The sequence below is a fragment of the Peromyscus eremicus genome, chromosome X, assembly GCF_949786415.1.
Source record: "Peromyscus eremicus chromosome X, PerEre_H2_v1, whole genome shotgun sequence".
NCBI lineage: Eukaryota > Metazoa > Chordata > Mammalia > Rodentia > Cricetidae > Peromyscus > Peromyscus eremicus.
Window position 1 is genome coordinate 40,133,351 of NC_081439.1, and position 23,866 is coordinate 40,157,216.

Sequence of the window (23,866 nt, forward strand, 5' to 3'; positions counted from 1 at the left end):
CTCATAGATTAGTGCAACACTTACCCCTCATCAGAGAAGCTTCTTTTAGCATTTAGTGGCAGTGAGCTTAGACTCACAACTGGTCAAAGTGTGGACAATAAGTGACAGCACAGTGCTCAGCCATTAATGAGACATCTACGAAACAGTTGTTTTAGTTCTAGTAAAGCTATGAGAAAATTTTGTCCTGCCATGGTGCTTCAGAGTTAGTGTGGATTCCTTGTCCTACTACTTCTTTTTAAATCAATTAATTAGTTTAATTAATTAATTGCTTTAGCTGGTAAAAAATACATACATGTTTGTCATTTATAGTATGAAATATTGAAATATGTATACATTTTGGAGGAGCTATATCTAACTAACTAATAAATATCGCCACAAGTCACATTCACATTTTTATGGAGAATACTTGAAATCTGTCCTTAGCAATTTTTAGGAAGACTATAGTAGATAGTTATTAAGTAGAAGATAAAGGAGTCTTATTGAAATTATTTTTCCTAGCTACTTCAAAAGTTGTAAACATTAGCCTGACTCTGCTTAATTGAGTTCCCAGCCCTTTCTATTCGTGAATTGGTTGAATTTAACTTTCTAGTTTCCATAATTATATGATTATAAATTATCTCTCAGTATTTGGGTAATTTTACTTAGCAAATTTTCCAGATTCATCTATATTATTACATATGCCAGTATTTTCCTTTGTTTTTAAGGCTGAATAGTATTCCACTGGTAGGATTTATTTAAACATTTATTAGATTAATGACTTCATGCAACGGAATATTTTTACATCTTGATTTTATATTTTATAGCATGAGAACAATATGATAAATAATAATTCTAAATATTAAAAGGACCTTTAAAAGTAACTATCATTTTACTTTTATATATACATTTTGAAAGCCTAAGGGAAATGGAATACTGTTTTAACAGATGAACCATAATATAAAAAAAATTAATATAATTAAGAAACATTACAAATGAATATGCTATATCACCATTTTATTTTGATTTTTTAATTGAAAGTAGATTATTCTCTCATACAATACATTCTGACCACAGTTTCCCCTCCATTGACTCCTCGAAGCTCCTCCTTTCCTAGATCCTCTTTCACTTTGTTTCTCTTCAAAACAGAGCCAGCATCCAAGAGACAACCAAACACAACAAAACAAGGTAGAATAAGACAGGGCAAAAACCCTCAGACCAGAATGGAAAAGGTAACCTAATAGGAGGAAAAGAGTCCCAAGAGAAGGCAAAAGTATCAGAGACACACCCACTCCCACTGCTAGGAGTCCCACAAAAACACCAAGCCAACAGACATGAAATGTACTCAGAGGTCCTAGGGCAGACCCTTGCAGGCCCTGTGCTTGTTCCCTTTGTCTCTGTGAGTCTACATGCGCCCTGCTTTGTTGATTCAGTGGTCCATGTTCTCCTGGTATCCTCCATGCCTGCTAATTCCTTCTCCCCTTCCACAGGGTTCCCCATTTTCCTAAGGGAGGGACCAGATGGAGACCTCCAATTTAGATTCTCTCTCTGCATGTTTGTCTGTGAGTCTCTGCACCAGCTCCCAACTACTGCCTGAGGAAGTCTCTCTGACAACAACTGAGCAAAGCACCGATCTATGAGTATAGCACAATGTCATTAGGAATCATTTCATTGATTTTTTTTTTAAAGACCAGTCATGTTTCATTCTACCCTAGGTCTCTGGACTATCCAGTAACTGGTTCCTGGCTATCCAGGCAGTATAGGACATGGGCTTCCTCTCATGGTGTGGACCTCAAATTAAACCAGACATTGGTTGACCATTCCCACAAATTCTGTGTCATCATTGGCCCAGCACACCTTGTAGGCAGGACAAATTGTAGGTTGAGGGTTTTGTGACTGGATTGGAGTCCAAGCTTCTCTTTTGTAGGCCAAAGAGTATTTTCCTGCACCAAAGAGACTAGCACATAGGGGTGAAGGCTCCATGTGGGCACCAGCTTAACCTCTCTACATTCAGTGAGCTACATGGATGTTGTCCTTAGCAATGGGGCCTTCCTGTCAGTTTTCACAGAGTGACAATCTGTCCTGCCATCAGCCTGGAATCTATGAGTGTGACCCTAGTGAGGAGTCCTAGTAATGAAAAATATGGATTCTGATCTGGCCATCTTTTTTAGACAGGCAAGACTTCCAGTGGTGGGACTGGGTTGCATTTGGTTAAACTTTTTGGCTGAAGGGGTCCCTTGGAGATCCCTAAACAACCAAGCTGGTGCTGTCTTAATTTTTAGTGGAAAAATACATGGCTTATTTTAAGAAGAGAAATTCCATTATGTACATAATGTTATAGTAGAAAAATTTGATTAGGAGGTTTCAAGCATTAAACTCTTTTTATAATTATTTAATTATAAATGCACCATTTTAATTAACATAAAAATATAACTTTCCATCCAAAGGAACATGTAATTAAAAATAGTTTATTATCTAATGAAAACTACTCACTTAGATGGGGTAGTTTAGGCAGTTTTACTTAGGAGAAAGTATTACAGAATGAAGATTTTATGTGACCAAGAAAAAGAAATTAACTTTAGTGCTCGTCTCATTGGTTTGCAAAATTGCAAGGACATTTTAGGCCTGATTACCATGTTCTAATTAGTCTCTAGAGGACTTTCATGGACAAACAAGTACTCATTAATTTGTCTTCTTCCTGTAACATTGATTTGTTCATTACCCTTTCAGAGTCTCAAATATAGAAACCAAAAATTGATGTGTACTGTTAATGTGCTTACAGATGTTGCTACCACTTACCCAGATAAGAAGTCCATCTTAATGTACATCACATCACTCTTTCAAGTTTTGCCTCAACAAGTGAGCATCGAAGCCATCCAGGAAGTGGAAATGTTGCCCAGGCCATCAAAAGTGACTAGAGAAGAACATTTTCAATTACATCACCAGATGCATTATTCTCAACAGGTAAAATAGGACCACTAATATGAGAGATGTTTCCAATTTTATGTCCATCTTTAGGTATCATTTTTATACACATGTTTATAATGTATGTATTTGTATTTTTATAATGTATATATGCATATATATGCATAGCATTTCATATGTACACAAACACTATATATATGCATAGCATTTCATATGTATATAAACACAAATACATGTTAAATCTCATGTAGCACATGTGGCATTATTTTAAAAAAATGTTGCTAAATGCACTTTATTTATAATAAGTATTATATTAAATCATTTTACAATGCATAATATACGGTGTTTCTATTGTATAATGTGAAATAAAATTAAAATTTCATATACTCATTAAACTTAGATTTGCCATCAACCATGGTAAAATGCAAAAAGTCAGAAGAAGAGTAAGGGCAAATATTTTATTCGAAAATGCATTTAAAATATTTGTTGGTAACTTTATGAATAAACAATTTTTGATTATTGAATTTTTTAAAAATATTTTAAAACCTGTTTACTACCAGTTAAATCAACAATATGTGTGTATATGATAAAACTACCTATTACATCAGTGGAATGAGTACAAAGAGATTCTATTAATTCATTTTTTCTATCATTTTCAACAGTGGGTATCCTGGGTGTTTATTTTCTTAAACAAAATCAATGATGAAAAAAACCTTTAGCCACATTTTGCTAAAAGAATGGAAAGTTCTTGCTCCTAATTGTTTTCATTCTACTGAGCTAGTTCTATTTTTATGCTCATGACATCTTTAGCCCACACCAAGTTATTGACCTGATGAATTCTGGCTTTATTTACTTTGGTTCAGAGGAAATTGCTTTTGGGTGCCCATTTTTGAAAGAGTGCAGAGTGTCATGCTATATAACTCCTGGAGTTATGTCCCTATGGAACCTGAATGTTAAATCCTGCCCTTATTATCTTCTCAGTTTTTCTGCTCTCCAGAAAGACCAAAACTGTGAATTCCTCTCTTAGAGTGTATTAGATTTTACTATCATTATGTGTTTATGGTTAAATACTTGATCTCACCTTTTCCATTCAATATTCTGTTTTCTAGCGGCTTGGAAAGCAGTCCTTCCCAGGTACTTACCACATTTTCCCTCTTCTTTCTCCCTCTCTTCCCCAACTTCTTTACAGATCACAGTCAGTCTAGCACAGGGCTATGAGCAAACTTCATCTCCTAAGCCTCGATTCAAGAGCTATGCCTACACACAGGCTGCTTATGTTGCCACCTCTGATTCCACACGGAGCCCCTTTCCTTCACAGGTCTGTCCACATTTACTCTCTCTTTTACACACCAGAGAAATTCTTCCTAAATGATCTAACCTTACTTTGGCTTGTGTGAGGTCTTCAGTGCTTTTTTCCCCTCCACAGATATGTTCTATTGTTCCTGCTACTATTAGATCCCCTCACATCATCTGCTGTACTGAGATCTACCTAAGTTTGATAAATACTGATTCTTCACTAAGAGGCAGTTCTCATAATAGTAACTTTATATTCCTGATATAATTGTAGTTACAAGAGTTTCTTTACACAATCTGACAGTGTTAATAAAGAATGCGAATCTCATTCAAAACTTATGTATATAACTCTAAAAACTCTGGACATATAAATAAAAAGTACTAAGTGAATTAATTGTACTGTTTGGGGAGATTTTTTTGGATGCATAGATAGCTTATGTGTAAATGATGTAGATATTTTCATTATATACTCATTCCATAAAAATATATTCTACTTAAGAAATATATAACCCCAAGCTACTTTAAATGATCTTATGTAATTATAAAACAAATTTTGTAGTATTTATATGAAAAAGTGTCATGCAAACAACTCAGATTCAGTGCGATTTTCTACCTTTACAATATTATAGGAAAGCTAAAAATATAAGAAAAAATGACCTGTATTATATGTGAGGGTATGAAAATGAAGTATACTAGAATTACTAAATTTTCCAGGATTGCCTTTAAGAAGAAATCTTTATTTCACTCAGAAACAATTTGAAAGGTCTTAAGGAAGGGACTTTGATCAAACCGATGCTATGAATGATAGATTAACATTATGAATCTGATCCTATTGGTATATTTAAAAGTACACATTTTAGGAGAATCAGTGATTTTTTTTCAAGACAGGGATATGCATTTAATTATCGATCCATGTTTTAGCTGATTGATGGATGAGGCTAAATATTCTATGCCCTGAAAGAGTCTCCTCAAAGGAAACATCTGTTTGGGGGCATAAATATGCTCTCTGTCCTAGGCTAGTTTCTTCCAATTCTGAGGAAAGATGACTAAATAAGAAAATATGTGTCAGAGTCTTCTTTAATCTGGTTTTTATTCCATGTTTTACAAAGACTAATTCTATAATTTCAAACAAGGGTCTTCAACAGTTTCTTCCTTATCAGTAAATAATAATTCTATCCCACTTGTACTGCAGGCTTATGTCAATCTCTTTGGCATGAGAAGTACTATTTTTATTGCCATTTTAAGTTTAAATTTATCCTCCCTTCTCTCACACATCCAACCCCTTAACACTGCTTTAATTTAACTCTCTCCCATGGAAACCACCAAGATTTAAGGGATAGAGCCTACATTCTGAAACAAAGGAACATAAGCCAAGACAAAGATAGGAGACTTTTCTCCCTCATTATCACTTTCCTGAGCTACATTTTCTAGGTTTCTCTAATGCCTTTTCTGGCAGCACATTTTTACCTCATTATCACTTCATTAAGGCCTTGCTCAGATATGTTCCTTAATGAAATAATTGCAAATGATCGTACAATTTTTAGGCTCATTTTGTTCACTTTACCTTTGTCTAAATATTACTAGATACATAATATGTCATAGAATACTCAGAACATTTGTTTTCTGTAAATGCAACCTGCTGAAATAAACCTAATGTTTATCTTTCATAAAAGAATCAGCACGGAATTTTTTGAAAGATAAGTTGGAAGAGACCAGCAGTAATATATTGTGACTATTTCTAAAGGAAGCACATCAGAAGATGATTTCCCACAGTTAGTTTTGAGAACCTTATGTTTTCACACTATCAAAATGTTCACTGAAGTCTATGGAGGACTATGCCTACACTGTCCCCTACAGGTGATACCTGTCATACTTACAGTGGACTCAAACCAGTTGGATTAAATTGCACCAGGTTTTATGCAAGTATTTGGAGATATGTGGGAAAACACCAATTTTCTTTTTATTTATAAGAGAGTTCTGAACAGGTAACTTTCCCATGTAGAAACCATAAATATCATCAATTATATTTACTCATCTCAATATCTCAGAAACCTCAATTATCTACATTTGCCTCAAACTTGAAATTTTTGCTTAACTTATTCAGTTGAAGCATTGTGAACAAGCTCCAAATACCAAATACCAAACACCAAATATGAGTGATTTAGCCTTTTCATTGTATCATTTGGCTGTCATAAATGAAGGATAATTGATTTATAGCCGTATTCAATCCCTATTCTTGTGACCTTGCTCATCAAACATACTTGATTCTTAATCTTGAATTTTAAAGATCCAGAATAATCTTTTAATCATTAGATTCTCTCTCCTGGAACCTTATCCTATCTAAAATTTCTACAAGCAGACACACCATATACCTGACTTCTCTCCTCAAAACCCTGTGAGGCTTTTCATGTTAATAGATGTTCTTTTACATACTGCCTTCTGTGGACTTTGCTTTATTTATTCATCAAAGAAATATTTTTAGTGACTGGAACAAATGTCATTACTTCCAATAGTTTCTACCATCAGTGAGACTTTTTAGAACTTTTACACTCAGGAAGTTCATGTCTCTGTTCTATATGTTATTTTTTTTCAACATCTACCTGTTTCTCTTCCAACCCCATTAGCATAGAAATCTGGAGGAAGGTCCCCTATTTTTATCTGCCTATCCATTATTTTATCAATGTGATTTAATCATGTCTTCAATCTAAATGTAAATGACCATTCTATGTTCTCACTATTCTCAGTCTCTAGTTACAGACACATTTGTAGCTCATTTTCAACAATTTTGTATGTGCTTATATACCTTCATATGTCCTCAAGTAAACTTTGTTTCATTGCTCACAGTCTTTTCTTTGTCCTTGTTATTGGAATGGCGATATGACTCAGCAGTGATTGTGGCTTTATGAGATATACACTTTCTTCTCTATATTGATCCTGTAGTTCAATAATGAGACAAACTTAGTCAATCCTTTCTTTACCTCATTTCTCCATTAAATTATGCCCAGTCAACTTTCTTTCTGACTCTCTTGGTAAAGCTTTCTTTTTGATTTCCCCATCAGGTCATTTTCTTCTTTCTTTACTGCACATGACCATTGGCCTTCCAGAGGCATTGTGAGGATATTTTTGTGTGAGAATACTACAGGAAAAACTCAAATATGCCCTTATTTTGGAGGGTTACAAAGACCATGGTTGTATTTGTATATTACATACAGCTTAAGGTATATTCATTTAATGAATGCTTTGAACCCTAACTATTGTACTTAGTCTTCTATGCCTCATAAAGCCTAGGAGTCAGGCTTGGAAGAGTTATTTGTACTTTGTTTGGATTCTTATAATTATGTATGTTGAAAAGGGACTCAGAAAAACAAAAGAAGCATTTCTCTTATTTAATTCACATTCAAAGTTTTTCAAAGACTTTCAAATATAAATCTCCTCTAATACAAGTATGAATTGATTTGGTCAGAAATGATTTTTATCAGAATCACAAGTTAAAGAACATTTAAATAGGATAGATTATTTGTTGAAGCAGCTGGTGATATACAGAGGTGAGATTCAAGCCCAATGTCATGTCTTCTATGTCAGCTGTGATGTTTCCAATCTGGAAATTCCTGAACCTGACAGCAAAAAGATTTATTATTTTCTTATCACCACTGCATCTGTGCTTTAGTCTTTTAACATAAGTTGAAACTGAAAAGTATCTAGAAAGAAGGAAATCCTCATCTTTGCTTCTTATATTTATCTGATGAATAGTACCTGTCAACCTTAGAGAGTATACCTATTACTAATAGAATACACAAATATTTATGCATTTGTAATATAAGAAACAATTGAACATTTCAAGTGGTAAAAAGGTACATAGAAATATCGTGGAGAAGCATTTCCATAATAGAAAAGATCTGTATTGCAAGTATAATAATTGCAACCACCAGTAGAATGACATACTTACTGATCTCTTCAAAACAGTTAAACTTGAAGGTAAGCATAACAGAATTTTCTCTTAAATTTTTTAGATGGCATATATTCTTAGAGTATAGGGTTAAGCTGAGATGTGTTTACTAGACAGTTAAAAATAACGGTTATATGTTCATAAAGCAAAAAACTACAAAGGATGCACCCATCATAAAATGATGTGCATGTCCTCATTATTAGTTTCCTTACAGGTACACTTCATTTTTCTCAGGGCTTCATGCACACCTCATAACTTACTCTAAGGTTTCATTTGCTCACTAAGTAGGAGTAAACACATGGACACCTGTGCCTGCACGTGCGTGCACACACACACACGCACACACACGCACACACACACATACAACCTCATATCCATCAAATTAAAATGGAACTTATTCTTTCTTATATAACTCTCATTGCATCATTTTATCATTTCTGCCATGCTTCCTTTGCTGTCTATTAGCTCCTATTTTAAGACTTTTTATCATGTTTCTTGCAGAACTCAGCAATATAACATTCTTTTTCTTTAAAACATTCTTCATTAAACTCAGATTCTGTGTTCACACTCAGATCTCCCCGTATGTGGGTTCTTCATGAAAGGATTCAGTCAATTTTGTATCAGAAACACCTAGTAAAATATGTATCTGTACTCTACAGATGTATCTGAAATGATAAGGTAATCTTTTCATTACCCAGATAATATCATAACTATATATAAAACATTTACAATAGTGAATATTAATAAATATAAATATTATTTGAGCTGTATAAGAATATATATATGTTATATGTGAATACTATGACATTTTTCTATAAGGTATTTGACTTTCTATGATTTATTTTTGTGGTACATAATGGAATGAAGCCCTGTGGCATTGAAGGATGACTGTAGCTTTTTAATTTATGCTATTCAAACATTCTACTTCCTTTCCCTTCTCCTTGCCTCTTGTTCTTTCTATATTTCACATATTTATCTACAGCTGCACTGGGATTTACTCTGTGATTATGACTCATCTCACACTACATGGCAAGTTTTAGGATTTGAATGTTACATTGAAGGAAGTGGTTTCCTCAGAAGTTGTATATATCAATTCCATTTCATTCATGTTTGCTATAGCAGGATATGGATATATTGAATGTGTATTTTGATATGTGTGCTTATCTGTGTAAATATATACTGGCAAGTACTTCTCTTTTAAAAGGAACTGAGCATAGTTATACTCAAAATAAGGAGTAGATTTTTTTCCCTGTGACAATTTTGTTTCCCCAGTTTTATCATTTTTCTTATTAAGTTTCAAGAATTATTTATATTAAATGATATAGCTTTTCTGTGATATGGTGTACACATAATTTTACAGTTTGTTAGCTGTCTTTTGAATTTGGTGGGCTGTTTAACTTCACTAGAGATATTAATTTTATATAGTTGTGAATTCTTTTGTTTTCAGTTTTATGTCTTGTTATTATATGGTTTTATAATATTTAAAACAAACATTTCATGCAAAGACTCTTAAAATTACTCCATAGTTTCTTTTAGTTCATTATAAAAAAAAGGCTTTGGTCCTACTGCATCTTGTCTAAGTTTCCACATTAAGAACAATTTTACTATTTATTCTGAGAAGCTATAGTATTGTGATGTGTTGATTAATTCACATTGACCATAACCAAATTGAATGAAAGAATATATATCAGAAGTCACTTTCGGCATAAATTTCCATAATTCTTTCTGAACAATATATGCCATATCTCCTTGCCTAAATAAAAAAGGGAAATGGAGTTGACTACCTTCATTGACTTCAAAATGTTGGCCACGTTTTAGTCATCTAGACAGAGGGAAAATGTATTTTCTGAGTCAGACCACATTATATTAGGAAATAGAGACATTGGAAGGATAGAAAAAATATATCAGCAGCTAGTTTGTGCTAAACTGCCCTGGGATTTTATAGAACTTGTGTTCAAGGATAGAATTTGATTCTTATTCTGGATGCATCTGAATTTGCAGAGGCATGCATTTGATACTCCAGAAGCAGGGAATCATGCATTTCTGAAACTCTACATTAAATTCATATTTTCTTAGAGGAGCATCTGGTCTTGAGAAGGAAGTATACTAGTTGAGCAAGGGAGAACAAATAATGACATTAGAGTAAAAAGGATTCATATTCAGTTCTCATCACTTTCTGGCCATGTAGCCTTGCAACAGTTTCCTGTATGCTCCTGGCCTCCATTTTCTCACATTTATTATTAATTTCTATATAATTTATGGAGCTATTAAGCAGATTTGGTGAGATAAACTGTATGAAGAATGTTTTATGATGTGAGAACATTGTAGTTTCTCAAAAATGGCAACCATATCATTACTACTTCAAAAATCAGGGGTTAGGTAAAATTGTCTGGTCTTGAATGATGATCTTATTATATTTTGATAAACACTTTCATAACTACTGAGTTGTAAAATTTGTAATTTTTTGAATCATGACCTGTATACAGTTAGTCAGTTTTATGAGTTATTGGTGGCGTGTGAAGGAGTCTAATGTAAACGGTGCTCTTTTTAGTTCTAATGTTGAGGAGCAGTCTTGGGGCCACACAAAGCAGAATATAGTAATGTTTTTTTATTTAAAAAAAGCTCTTATGTTTCTGTGTCTTAGAATCCTATGTGTGCGTATATTGTGCAAAGGGAAGAGGAGCTAAATCATTATCATTGGCTCCTCTTTACTCAACTTGTTCCCCAAACTAAGTGAAGATTTAATAAAATAATTAACAGATAATATACAACCATTAATGGAGGGCACCCCTTCCTTTAAAATAGTCATTGGTCTGAATCTAGATAGGGTTTATTCTTTTTGATCAGACTGAGGAAATAATTTAGAAACAGAATGGTCAGGTTTGAAAATCAGCTCTATATATTGATAGATATACTGCAAACTGTAAAGCAATTCTAAAACTTGGGCAAAGCTGGACATGATATCTTACTACTCTAATTTCACCATCCAGGAATCCAGGTTGTTGAGAGTTTTAGATGGCTTAGTACTTAGATATATTAGTCTGTACGTTGCTTGTGGTGTCTTTTTAAATATTTGGTATCAGTTCCTCATAAAATGAGCTTGGAAGCATTCTTCCACTTGAAATACTTTGGAAGAATTCAAGATAAATTAGCATTAACTATTTTTAAATGTATGTTAAAAATTTGCTGAGATCATCAGGCCATAGGCTTTTTGGTGAGTACTTTTTTTTCTTTTCTTTGATTAAATTTGTTCTTTTGACAATTTCATATACAGTACACTCTGATCATTGTCACACTCTGCTTCTTTTACTTGCTTCATACTCTTATTACCTCCTACCCTAGAAGTATCACTCTCACATCCATGTTTTTTGTTTTGTTTTATGACCTGCTGAGTTTAACTAAGACTGTTTGTATAACCATGGGTTTGCCAGAATTCATCAGAGCACAGTGAGCTCACGGGAGAGCAGGCAACAAAAGACAATGTCTTGTTGGGGTTGAGCACTCTAACTTATTCTCAGTGTCCTGAGCAGTCATGCATCTCTGCTTTTGCTGCATTTCATTGCAAACAGAAGCTTCTCTGATTAAGACTGAGAGTAGCATTTGTGTATGGGCATAAACATATTTAGCAGCTTGGTGCTATGCCAGTTTAGTTTGTTGTTGATTAACCTCTTGATTTTATTGGGGCTTTTTACACTTTTTTTTTTTGTAATTCAGTCTTAGAAGGTACCATATTTTTAGGAATCTACTCATTTATTCTAGGTTATCCCGTGAGTTGGCAAATAATTTTAAGACCCTTTCTATTTAGATAGCACTGGTTATTCTTTCTGCTTGTGAGCCTACCCTTTAATGGCTGGCCCATCTCTCCAGCCCTACCTCCTTTATTGATAATTTTGACTTTTCTTTCTTCTCAGTAGTTTAGATGAACATTTACTTCTTTTGTGTGCCCTTTTGAAAATACTTATTTCATGTATGACTTTCTCTAGTGTCTATTTACTTTTGCTTTAATTTTAATGCCTCTTATTTTGAAAATGTGATCTTTTGTGCTCTTGTTCTAACTCTTTGAGGTATTATTTATATTCTGTGTTACCTTGTTCGCCTATATGGCTATACCTCCCTGCCCAATAAAAGCTAGAATTACTATCTAGTCATGTAGCCAAATCTAGCTAAGAAATATTATCTTTTAGTCTCAGCCTCTTGAATGTTGCCGTTAGAGTCATGTAACACCACATCCAACTTTTTTTTTCTTTTTAAGTAGAAATTGGGTTCAATACTCTCCAGCTGCTTCTTAATCATTACGTTTTGAGCAGAGCATATGAGACAACATTCTTATATTCTGTAGTTTTTTATTGAGTAATGTGGAAATATGGCATGCTTTTATGATCCATAATATATAGATGAGAAAGGAGATAAATATGTTTAAATTAAATTGAAAATGACTATAATATTTTAGAGACAATGTGAATGAGATAATGGATGAATTGAAAATAGTACCAATGTTGTTGAGGCTCATAAAAACCTTAATATAAATTTATATTGAATTTCACATCACAATTTATTGCTGGAGAGAGACATTGAGTTATGTGACAATTTTAAATGAAAATGTGTTATGATTTATTCAAAAGGATTTATTGACTACTAATTGTAAAGGAGTATCAAAAATGTTAAACTGACTTTGAATACTTAAAAATCTATAAGCTGCCATATTATTGTGTTATTATATTTTAAAAGTAGTAGACAGCCTCTACTTTTCTATCCATCAAAAATTTTATTATATATTTTATCAGATACATACCCAAGCTCTGAGCTTGTGTGACTATTATATCCTTTCTATAGTAACTAGGGAAAGAAACTATTATAAAATCAATGGAGGCAATTTATATGATGTTAAATAATACATTTAAGATATGATGCTTCCCCAATACAATTTTTTTCTGGATATCTGAAAACTAGTTTGTCTCTACATAATATCACAGGCTTTATACTTAGAATACACATACATTGATGAAATTCCTAGACAATAAGAAGAATAGATAGCACTTGGCTTACTTTCTAAATTAATTTTATAACACACACACACACACACTTATACTTACAAAACACACACACATACACATAAACACACCTGAAGACATGTACATAAACACACAAGCTTTTTGTGGATATATATATGCATGCATATATGCGTGTGTCTGTGTGCACACAAGCATGCATGTGGGTGGATTTGTGTATATGAATGGGGTCCTGAAGATGACATGGCATCTGGGTTGAAGTCAGAGGACTACTTTGGGTGTTGGTCTTCACTTTCTATCTTGTTTGAGACATCTGTTTGTTGTTTTTCTTCTACATACACCACACTAGCTGACCCATGCACTCTGGGGATTCTCCAGTCTCTGTGTACAGATACTGATTATTGAGGTTAGTTTTATGTGGATTTGGGGGATCCAAACTCAGATCCGCATACTTACAGAGCGAGCACTTTTATCCACTCAGCCGTCTCCCACTCATAAAAGCTTAAAAGCCTTTGAAATTACTCTGAAATCTAATCACCGAGAAAAGACTATTGAAAGTTATTCCTATTGGGAAGTTTTTAGATTATGGTGCCGAATATATTACCTTCTGAGGTATGAACAAACATGCACTTGATGTGAAGACCCAGGCAGATTGTGTCTCCATCTTTGTCTGCCAGGGAGACACATTTTTTAAATAAAATTTTGTAGAATTGATACTTTATTTTTATTTTCTTGAGATTATAATACAATTTCATCATTTCCTTTCCTCATTTTAACCCCTCCTATGCAATTCTTCTTTTCTCTCAATTTTGTAGTTTTTATTTCATTGTAGTCACATATAAACATACATATCTATTATATATCCCTAAATATATAAATATACCTGCTTAGTCTATATAATAGTACTTGTATGAATATCAACTTGGAGCTGATCACTTCATATTGAATAGCCAATTGGAGGGCTAAAATAACATTTTATTAGGTCTTTGAAGCTTCCATACAATGTATTTTGATCATATTTACTCTCCTTTCCTCACATTCTTCCAGATCCACATGCTCCTTCCAACTAACCCAACGTTACCCATTTACCTCTCTCCCTTCCCCCTTCAACGTCATTGAGACCACTTTGTTGGGTATGGGGCCTGCCTTGAAATGTGATCGATGTACCAGGTATCACACTGTTAAAGAGAAGTGTCTATCCCTCTTCCAACCACTCCCCTGACCCAAATTCCTCAGCTGCAAGTGGGACTTGATGCCTTCCTTTCAAACCTTTCAATCTGGGGTTTTGTCTGGCTTCAACTTACACAGGCCTTGGTTGTTCATGCTGTCACAATCACTGTGAGCTCGAATGTACAGTTATCCTGTTGTGTATTGAAAACAACATATATTTGGAATCATTCATAATCTTTGGCTCTTTCCTTCCTGTCTTCTGTGATGATCCCTGAAACTTGAGGGGAGGGTTGCGACATAGATGTTCCATTTAGGGCTGAGAACTCCAGAGTCTCTTACTGTCTGCATATTAACCATATGTGAATCTGTAGTTTCCATCTACTGCAAAAACAAGCTACTCTGATGAAGGCAAAATATGTATTGAACTATGGGGTGTAGTAATAAATCATTAGTCATTCAGTTAAAATTAAGCAATGTTGATTAAGTGTATGGAGCAGCCTGTGCTTTATTAAAATTAAACATTTACATGATTTTAATACTATATCCACTTAACAGAATTATATTAGGAGAATCTTCTCCAGGATTATAATGGATCTAATTTACTACATTGCCCATTTTTATAAATAACCTTTAGTATTTACATCCATTAGCAATTTTATTTGTGTTTGTATTGATTTGTTTATTATAGCTATTTTGCCTTTAGAAACTGTTTCAAAATGTTTGATAAATCTGTAAGTAAAATAAACCTTTTTATGAAACCTTACCCAAAAAGTTTAAACATTGAAATTGATAAATAGATCTTGATTCAAATTTTTATATTGCCTTTTTCCTAAAAGCTATAATTGGCATACCTAATTAAAATCCTTGTTATGGCATTCTATCAGCACATACCCTTACAAACTAAGACTTTTGTCTACAAATAATATCAGTACAAACATGGAATAATTATGTGTTAATCACCAAACCCTTTAACCATACATGTAGAACATGATGCTACATGTAGAAAATTCAGTGTAGGTAGATCTTAAATATATTGACACATTTTCATTATCTTTAAAAATTTACCCTTATTGACTATTAACTTGAAAGAAAACAGTATACTCTTTCAAGTGGCATTTTCTTTAGGAGTGATTAATTTAGAATATCTATGAAATTCATATGTAAGTAGAAAAAATACAATATACTTTGTTCAATATATATATATATATATATATATATATATATATATATATAATGCAGTCATTAAATCTGAAGCAATAAAAGTTATGAAATATGTCATCGGGGCAGAAAGTATGTTTTAAACATCAAGATTGATTATATGCAATTGTTATGTGACTCCTTATTTCCAGTATATCTGTCTGCTAATTCAAAAACAGAAATCCAAGCCCCCCCATTTCCTATATCCATTACAGGTTTTAAAGATGAACATTTACAGAGATATTTGTGTGACTTCAAGTATCTTACATTATAATGATGAAAGTGACCAGAGATGTATAAGATAATGTGACTCCCCCAATCTGCTTACTGTGAACATTTATGAAAATGTTGATACCATTTCTCTGGGACTTTGTTTCATTTAAAGTCTTGTTGCATTTTATCTTCATCATCATGCATTTCTAGGAGACTTTGACCAAAATCTTAGCATTTTAAAAGGAATACTTTTTAGAAAGTTTTATACTGTTAGTCAGATTACTAGGTCCACTGACAATTATCACCATCCTAAGATATGTGGTTTGTAGACAAAATTCTAAACGGTCTTATTAAAAAAGAAACACAGAGCCAAATACATAGTTAAAAGCCCAAGAGCACTAACAAAGAGCCAAGACTACCTTTAGCTTACCACTCACTGCCATCCTTCCCCTAAGAGAGAAAGCTTCTTCCTGTGTGACTTCTCTTTTCATGCTATCCTGTTCTGCCTTCTCATTGGCTCTAAGCCCAGCCACATGACTTCCTCGACACTGCCTGTCGATACAGACCTCCAGGTCTCTATGGTTGGTACTGGGATTAAACACTCGGGTCACCACGCTAGGCTGTGTCCTTGATCACACAGAGACATGTGATCAGTTCAAGGGCATGTGCTACCACTGCTGGACTTCTGCTTAATGGCTCTCTTTTACCTCTGATCTCCAGGCAACTTTTTGTTGTTGTTGTTGTTGTTTTTTTTGTTTTTGTTTGTTTTTCGAGACAGGGTTTCTCTGTGTAGCTTTGCGCCTCTCCTGGAACTCACTTGGTAGCCCAGGCTGGCCTCGAACTCACAGAGATCCGCCTGGCTCTGCCTCCCAAGTGCTGGGATTAAAGGCGTGTGCCACCACCGCCCGGCTCCAGGCAACTTTTTTTTTTATTAACATACAAATAAAATCACATTTCAGCACAAATAAAATATCACCATAGTGGTTCTCTTTCTGAAACATTAAAATTTACTTCATAATACCTCAAAAACACATTTAAAGAGAAAATTTGGACAATGAATTAAATTATCAATAAGCTGTACCCAGGGATTATTATAAGGCTGTTCCAATTCCATCATGTATATCTCATGTGACCCTGGTGATTAAAGTCATATTAACTATTTGGTACATCACATAGTTCAGAAACAAGTATGCTTGGTGCACTATAATAGTATATCTATTTTGTTAATTGTTCATTCCCCACTTTATTGTAGAGTCCAGGAATGCATGCAAAATAGAGAACTATGATCTCAGAAGTCTTTTCATATCTGTTTCTTTATAGTACATGGTTATAGTAATTATCTATTGAGGAAGGGAAGGTATTCATTATGGTAGTTCTTGCTGTATCATGTATTGGCTAGAATATATAATGAAAATGAAAAGTTAAAGATTCAATTAGAAGAATTACAAGTGGTGTTCAGAAGATGCTAATGACATTCTTTACATAAAAGTCAATCATTAAAGTTAGAATATCTCAATAGAAAAATAAAGAATATTAGTCAGAAAGGGAAGAAATGGAAAAAAAAAGTTTCAGTGAATATGTCTTAATTAAGGTTACCATTGATGCAATGTAAAACCATGACCCAAAAGTAAGTTGGGGAGGGAAGGGTTTACTTAGCTTACACTTCCTCATTACAGACCATAATTGAAGGAAGTCAGGGCAGGAACTCCAGCAGGGCAAGAACCCTGAGGCAGACGGTGATGCAGAGGTCACAGAAGGGAGCTGCTTACTAGCTTCCTCCCCATGACTTGCTTACCCTGCTTTCTTACAGAATAGGATCACCAGCCCAGGGATGGCATCACCAACAATGGGATGGGCCCTGGGCCCTCCCCCATTGATCACTAATTATGAAAATGCCTTACAGCTGGATTTTATGGAGCCATTTTCTCCATTGATGCTCCCTCCACTCTGATGACTCTAACTAGTGTCAAGTTGGCATAAAACTAGCCACAGCAGTAAAAAAAAAGACATTCTATCTAATTAGTAATGAAAGATATATAGTATAAAGCAAGGAAATAATTTTTTTTTAATTTTTATTTTGCAATACAATTCAGTTCTACATATCAGCCACAGATTCCCTTGTTCTCCCCCCTCCCGCCCCCCTCACCTTCCCCCCAGCCCGCCCCCCATTCCAATCTCCTCCAGGGCAAAGCCTTCCCCACAGACTGAGATCAACCTGGTGGACTCAGTCCAGGTAGGTCCAGTCCCCTCCTCCCAGGCCGAGCCAAGGGACCCTGCATAGGCCCCAGGTTTCAAACAGCCGACTCATACAATGAGCACAGGACCCGGTGCCACTGCCTGGATGCCTCCCAAACAGATCAGGCCAATCAACTGTCTCACCCACTCAGAGGGCCTGATCCAGTTGGTGACCCCTCAGCCATTGGTTCATATTTCATGTGTTTCCGTTCGTTTGGCTATTTGTCTCTGTGCTTTATCCAACCTTGGTCTCAACAATTCTCGCTCATATAAACCCTCCTCATTCTCGCTAATTGGACTCCCAGAGATCCACCCAGGGCCTAGTCATGGATCTCTGCATCCAGATCCCTCAGTAGTTGGATGAGGTTTCTAGCACGACAATTAGGGTGTTTGGCCATCCCATCACCAGAGTAGGTCAGTTCGGACTGTCTCTCGACCATTGCCAGCAGTCTGTTGTGGGAGTATCTTTGTGGATTTCTGTGGGCCTCTCTAGCACTTTGCTTCTTCCTATTCTCATGTGGTCTTCATTTACTATGGTTTCCTATTCCTTGTTCTCCCTCTCTGTTGTTGATCCAGCTGGGATCTCCCGCTCACCCAAGCTCTCTTTCCCTCGACCCTTGCCCTTCACTACCCCAACTCATGTCCAGGCTGTTCATGTAGATCTCATTCCATTTCTCTGTCATTGGGCGATCCCTGTATCTTTCTTGGGGTCCTGTTTTCCAGGTAGCCTCCCTGGTGATGTGAGTAGCAGTCCAGTCATCCTTGTTCCACATCTAGTATCCTCCTATGAGTGAGTACATACCATGTTTGTCTTTCTGAGTCTGGGATACCTCACTCAGGATGATTTTTTCTAGATCCATCCATTTGTCTGCAAACCTCATGATGTCATTGTTTTTCTGTGCTGAGTAGTATTCCATTGTGTATATGTACCACATTTTGTTTATCCATTCTTCAGTTGAAGGGCATCTAGGTTGTTTCCATGTTCTGGCTATTACAAACAATGCTGATATGAACATAGCTGAACAAGTGCTCTTGTGGTGTGGCTGAGCATTCCTTGGGTATATGCCCAAGAGTGGTATAGCTGGATCTTGGGGGAGATGGATTCCCAATTGTCTAAGAAAGCGCCATATTGAATTCCAAAGTGGTTGTACAAGCTTGCATTCCCACCAGCAGTGGAGGAGAGTTCCCCTAGCTCCACATCCTCTCCAGCATAAGGTGTCTTCAGTGTTTTTGATCTTAGCCATTCTGAAGGCGTAAGGTGGTATCTCAGAGTTGTTTTGATTTGCATTTCCCTGATGATTAGGGATGTTGAGCAATTCCTTAAATGTCTTTCAGCCATTTGAGTTTCCTCTGTTGAGAAATCTCTGTTTAGTTCTATAGCCCATTTCTTAATTGGACTGTTGAGCATTTTGATGTCTAATTTCTTGAGTTCCTTATATATTCTGGATATCAGTCCTCTGTCAGATGTGGGGTTGGTGAAGACCTTTTCCTATTCTGTAGGCTGTCGCTTTGCCTTGTTGACCATATCCTTTGCCCTACAAAAGCTTCTCAGTTTCAAGAGGTCCCATTGATTGATTGTTTCTCTCAGTGTCTGTGCTACTGGTGTTCTATTTAGGAAGTGGTCTCCTATGCCAATGCGTTCAAGACTACTTCCTACTTTCTCTTCTAGCAGGTTCAGAGCAGCTGGATTTATGTTGAGGTCCTTGATTCACTTGGACTTAAGTTTTGTGCACGGTGATAGATATGGATCTATTTGCAGCCTTCTACATGTTGATATCCAGTTTTGCCAGCACCATTTGTTGAAGATGCTTTCTTTTTTCCATTGTGCACTTTTGGCTTCTTTGTCAAAAATTATTTGTTCATAGGTGTGCGGATTAATGTCAGGGTCTTCAATTCGATTCCATTGGTCCACATGTCGGTTTTTATGCCAGTACCAAGCTGTTTTTATTACTGTAGCTCTATAGTATAGCTTGAAGTCGGGGATCGTGATGCCTCCAGAGGTTGTGTTATTGTACAGGATTCTTTTGGCTATCCTGGGTTTTTTGTTTTTCCATATGAAGTTGAGTATTATTCTTTCCAGGTCTGTGAAGAATTGTGTTGGTATTTTGATGGGGATTGCATTGAATCTGTAGATTGCTTTTGGTAAGATTGCCATTTTTACTATGTTAGTTCTGCCTATCCATGAGCATGGGAGATCTTTCCATTTTCTGACATCTTCTTCAATTTCTTTTTTCAGGGACTTAAAGTTCTTAGGAAATAATTTTTATCTGCCCAATATGTAGGAAACACTAAGAGATACAATAGTGATTATCAAATAATAAGTTGATACTGATATTATATAGCATATTTTCCAACAGATTAAAACAACAGGATATTTAAAATTTACAATTTAGTACAAGCTAACACATCTAGATATTTGTATTAGTCATTTAACAATAATCTGATGAGTATAATGATGTTAGAAATAGTTGATATATTTTAAGTGAGTGAAATTTTACTTAATATTTAAATATTCAACCTCAAAATTTGCAAAGCTTGGGGTAACTGTAATAAAATAATAGAAAACCTTCAAAATCCCTAAATTGATACAAGTTTTTATTTGTGCTCTTATGTTAGCTTAGAAAAATGGTTAAGTTATCCCTTGACTTCAAGCTCTACTCTAGAGCTATAGTAATAAAAACAGCGTGGCATTGACATAAAAACAAACACGGGGATCAGTGGAATCGAACTGAAGACCCTGACATATATCCACACACGTATGAACACCTCAATTTTGACAAAGAAACCAAAGTTATACAATGGAAAAAAGAAAGAATCTTCAACAGATTGTGCTGGCATAACTAGATGTTGACATGTAGAAGAATGCCAATAGAGCCGTATCTATCACCATGCACAAAACTCAAGTCCAAGTGGATCAAAGACCTCAATGTAAATCCAGTTACACAGAATATGATAGAAGACAAGTGGGAGGTAGCCTTGAATGCATTGGCATAGGAGACCATTTCCTAAATATAACACCAGTAACACAGATACTGAAATTGAAAATTAATAAATGAGACTACCTGAAACTGAAAAGTTTCTGTACAGCAAAGGACACTGTCAATAAGACAAAAATGGCAGCTATAGAATGGGAAAAGATCTTCACCAACCTCACATCTGACAGAGGGCTGATCTCCAAGATATATAAAGAATTCAAGGAACTAGACATCAAAATAATAAACAATTTAATTAGAAAAATGGGGTATAGACTTAAACAGAGAATTATCAGCAGAAGAATGTCATATGGCCTAAATACACTTAAAAATTGTTCAATATCCTTAGTCATCACGGAAACACAACTCAAAATGACTCTGAGATATTATTTTACACGTGTCAGAATGGCTAAGGTCAAAAACACTGATGACAACTTATGTTGGAGAGGATGTGGAGTAAGGGAAATATGCTACCATTGCTGGTGGAGTGCAAACTTTACAGTCACTTTGAAAATCAGTATGGTGGTTTCTCAGGAAAATAGGAATCGATCTACCTCAAGACTCAGCTATACCAATCTTGGGCATATACCCAAAATCTTCTCAATCATACCACAAGGACACTTGCTCAATTATGTTCATACTAGCATTATTTGTAATAGCCAGAACCTGGAAACAGCCTAGATGCCTCTTAACCAAAGAATGGATAAGGAAAATGTGGTACATTTATGCAATGGAATATTACTCAGCTGTTAAAAAATACCAAAAACCAAACCAAAACAAAACAAAATAAAAAAAAAAAAAGATCTCCTCATGAAATTTGTAGGCAAATGGATGGAAATAAAAAAAAATCATTTTGAGTTAGTTAACCCAGACCCAGAAATACAAACACAGTATGTACTTGTACTCACCCCTAAGTGGATATTAGGAGTAAAGTACAGGATATTCAACCTACAATCCACAGCCCCAGAGAAGCTAGATAACAGAGTCCAAAGAGGGATACCTGAATTTCCCTGGGAAGAGGAATTAGAAGAGATATCCTGGGTAAACTGCGGGGAGGAGCTGGGGAGATAGGGGAAGGGAGCTTGAGGGAGTGAGTTGGGTGGACTGGATGAATAAAAATGATGAATAAAAATAATAATAAAAAAATGATTAAGTTAAAAGTGTACTTCTAAAATGTATGAGGCTTAATTATGTATTACAGAGATTTATGTAGATATGTATATTACAACAGACGTCTATTAATAGTGTCAAATACCAAAGTAGGATTTGTATTCTGTCCTAAGTGATATGTATAAGTCACTTTGGAAAAAATTTTTCCCTTGTTGGTGATTTCCTTAGTCCATTGAATATAAGTAGAATCAAAATGTATTATGTACCCAATTAAAGGTTAATAAGTCTATATATATTTACTAGATACATCACTCAAATATTTCAGAGTACCATGAGGTAAATATCTTGAGATTTCATTATTTCCATGAATGTGTGCGATAATAATTTGGTTTCTGCCTTTATGGTATGATAATTTTCATTGTAAATTTAACAACTTACTAACTGGATCTTTTATATTCTTAATTTTTAAGGAAACAAATCATTATTACTCAAAAGTCATTGAAATATTGAGGCAGTAAGTCTTAATAGCTTCCTATTAAATATATCTGCATATGCATTTCTGCATTTAATTAGCAATTATTGAGTAAGTACAATAATTTAGGAAGTAGTTAAGATAACCCAATTCTCATTTGAGGAATACTAACATATCAAGCTCTGCAGGTTACGAGCTAATGTTGGGATATGTTAGTAGTCACATAGTATTTATTGTCATCTATCCCAAGAAATTAACTTTCCAAAACACATTGAAATATACCAATATATGTAGATGAAATTCTAAACGGTCTTATTAAATAAGAAACAGAGCCAAAATAAGAGTTAAAAGCCCAGAGATAAGAGCAGTAGCCAAGAGCTAAGACCACCTTATCTTACCACTCGCTGCTGTCCTTCCCGAGAGAGTGAGCTTCTTCCTGTGTCCTGTCTTTTTATTGACTTTCTATTCTACCTTCTCGTCACTGCCTGTCTATACAGACCTCCAGGTCTCTATGGTTGGTACTGCGATTAAAGATGTGTGTCACCATGCTGGCTGTGTCTTTGAACACACAGAGGCTTTGCCTGCCATGTGGTCGGATTAAGGGCATGTGCTACCACTACCAGACTTCTGCTTAATGGCTTGCTTTTAGCTCTGATCCCCAGACAACTTTATTTATTAACATACAAATAAAATCACATTTCAGCACAAATAAAATATCACCATATATGTAACATTTTGGTATTGTATTTTTTAAAGAAACATCTCCAAGTGCAATAAAGAGCTTAGGAAAATAAACAGTGGATTCTGTATTAGAAGAAGTACCGAAAGAAAGCATACATAACAAATGGTTGCAAAGCGAAAGAAAATTGATCAGTGAACACAAGACAGAGATATCTGCTCACGTATAGTGCACAAACTCTTTCCAAGTTTGCTTTTATGTATTTTTCAAACCTATCTATGGTCATAATGAATTAGTCTTTTTGAACAGTGCAACTATTATGAAACATGTGATAATTAGTCAAGCATGAGGAATATTGTTATAATTCCCATGAAGAACTTAGAAACAAGAAGCTGAAAAGATGTTTGAACAGGTCACAGATTTTTTTTTCTGTATGCTTTGTAGAAAATCTAATATCCCATCATTATTTGTTCAGTAGGTTTCCTTATTTCTTGTCATCTTTACTTATTTGCCTTTAATAATCTAAGTGTATTTTCACCTCACATACATTACACATGTGTTTATCACTTCCTTAAAGTTGACTTCCTAAATAATAATGTGGTGGACTTCCTAATCTGAGCTTTGGGAAAACAAACCAAAACCAAACCAACCAACCAACCAACCAACCAA

At 34.9% G+C, this 23,866-nt stretch overlaps 1 protein-coding gene across 8 annotated transcripts in view; it reads left to right on the forward strand.

The window, feature by feature from the left end:
• The window catches only part of Dmd (dystrophin), a 2,092,376-nt gene that overhangs the window by 566,088 nt on the left and 1,502,422 nt on the right, over window positions 1–23,866 (forward strand). For 7 of the 8 annotated variants that reach the window (XM_059250112.1, XM_059250109.1, XM_059250111.1 and 4 more), the window contains exons 8-9: window positions 2,759–2,940; window positions 4,091–4,219. In XM_059250112.1, the coding sequence (XP_059106095.1) occupies window positions 2,759–2,940; window positions 4,091–4,219 (311 nt within the window). The remainder of the gene's footprint in view (window positions 1–2,758; window positions 2,941–4,090; window positions 4,220–23,866) is intronic. The other variant, XM_059250116.1, reaches the window with a different exon arrangement.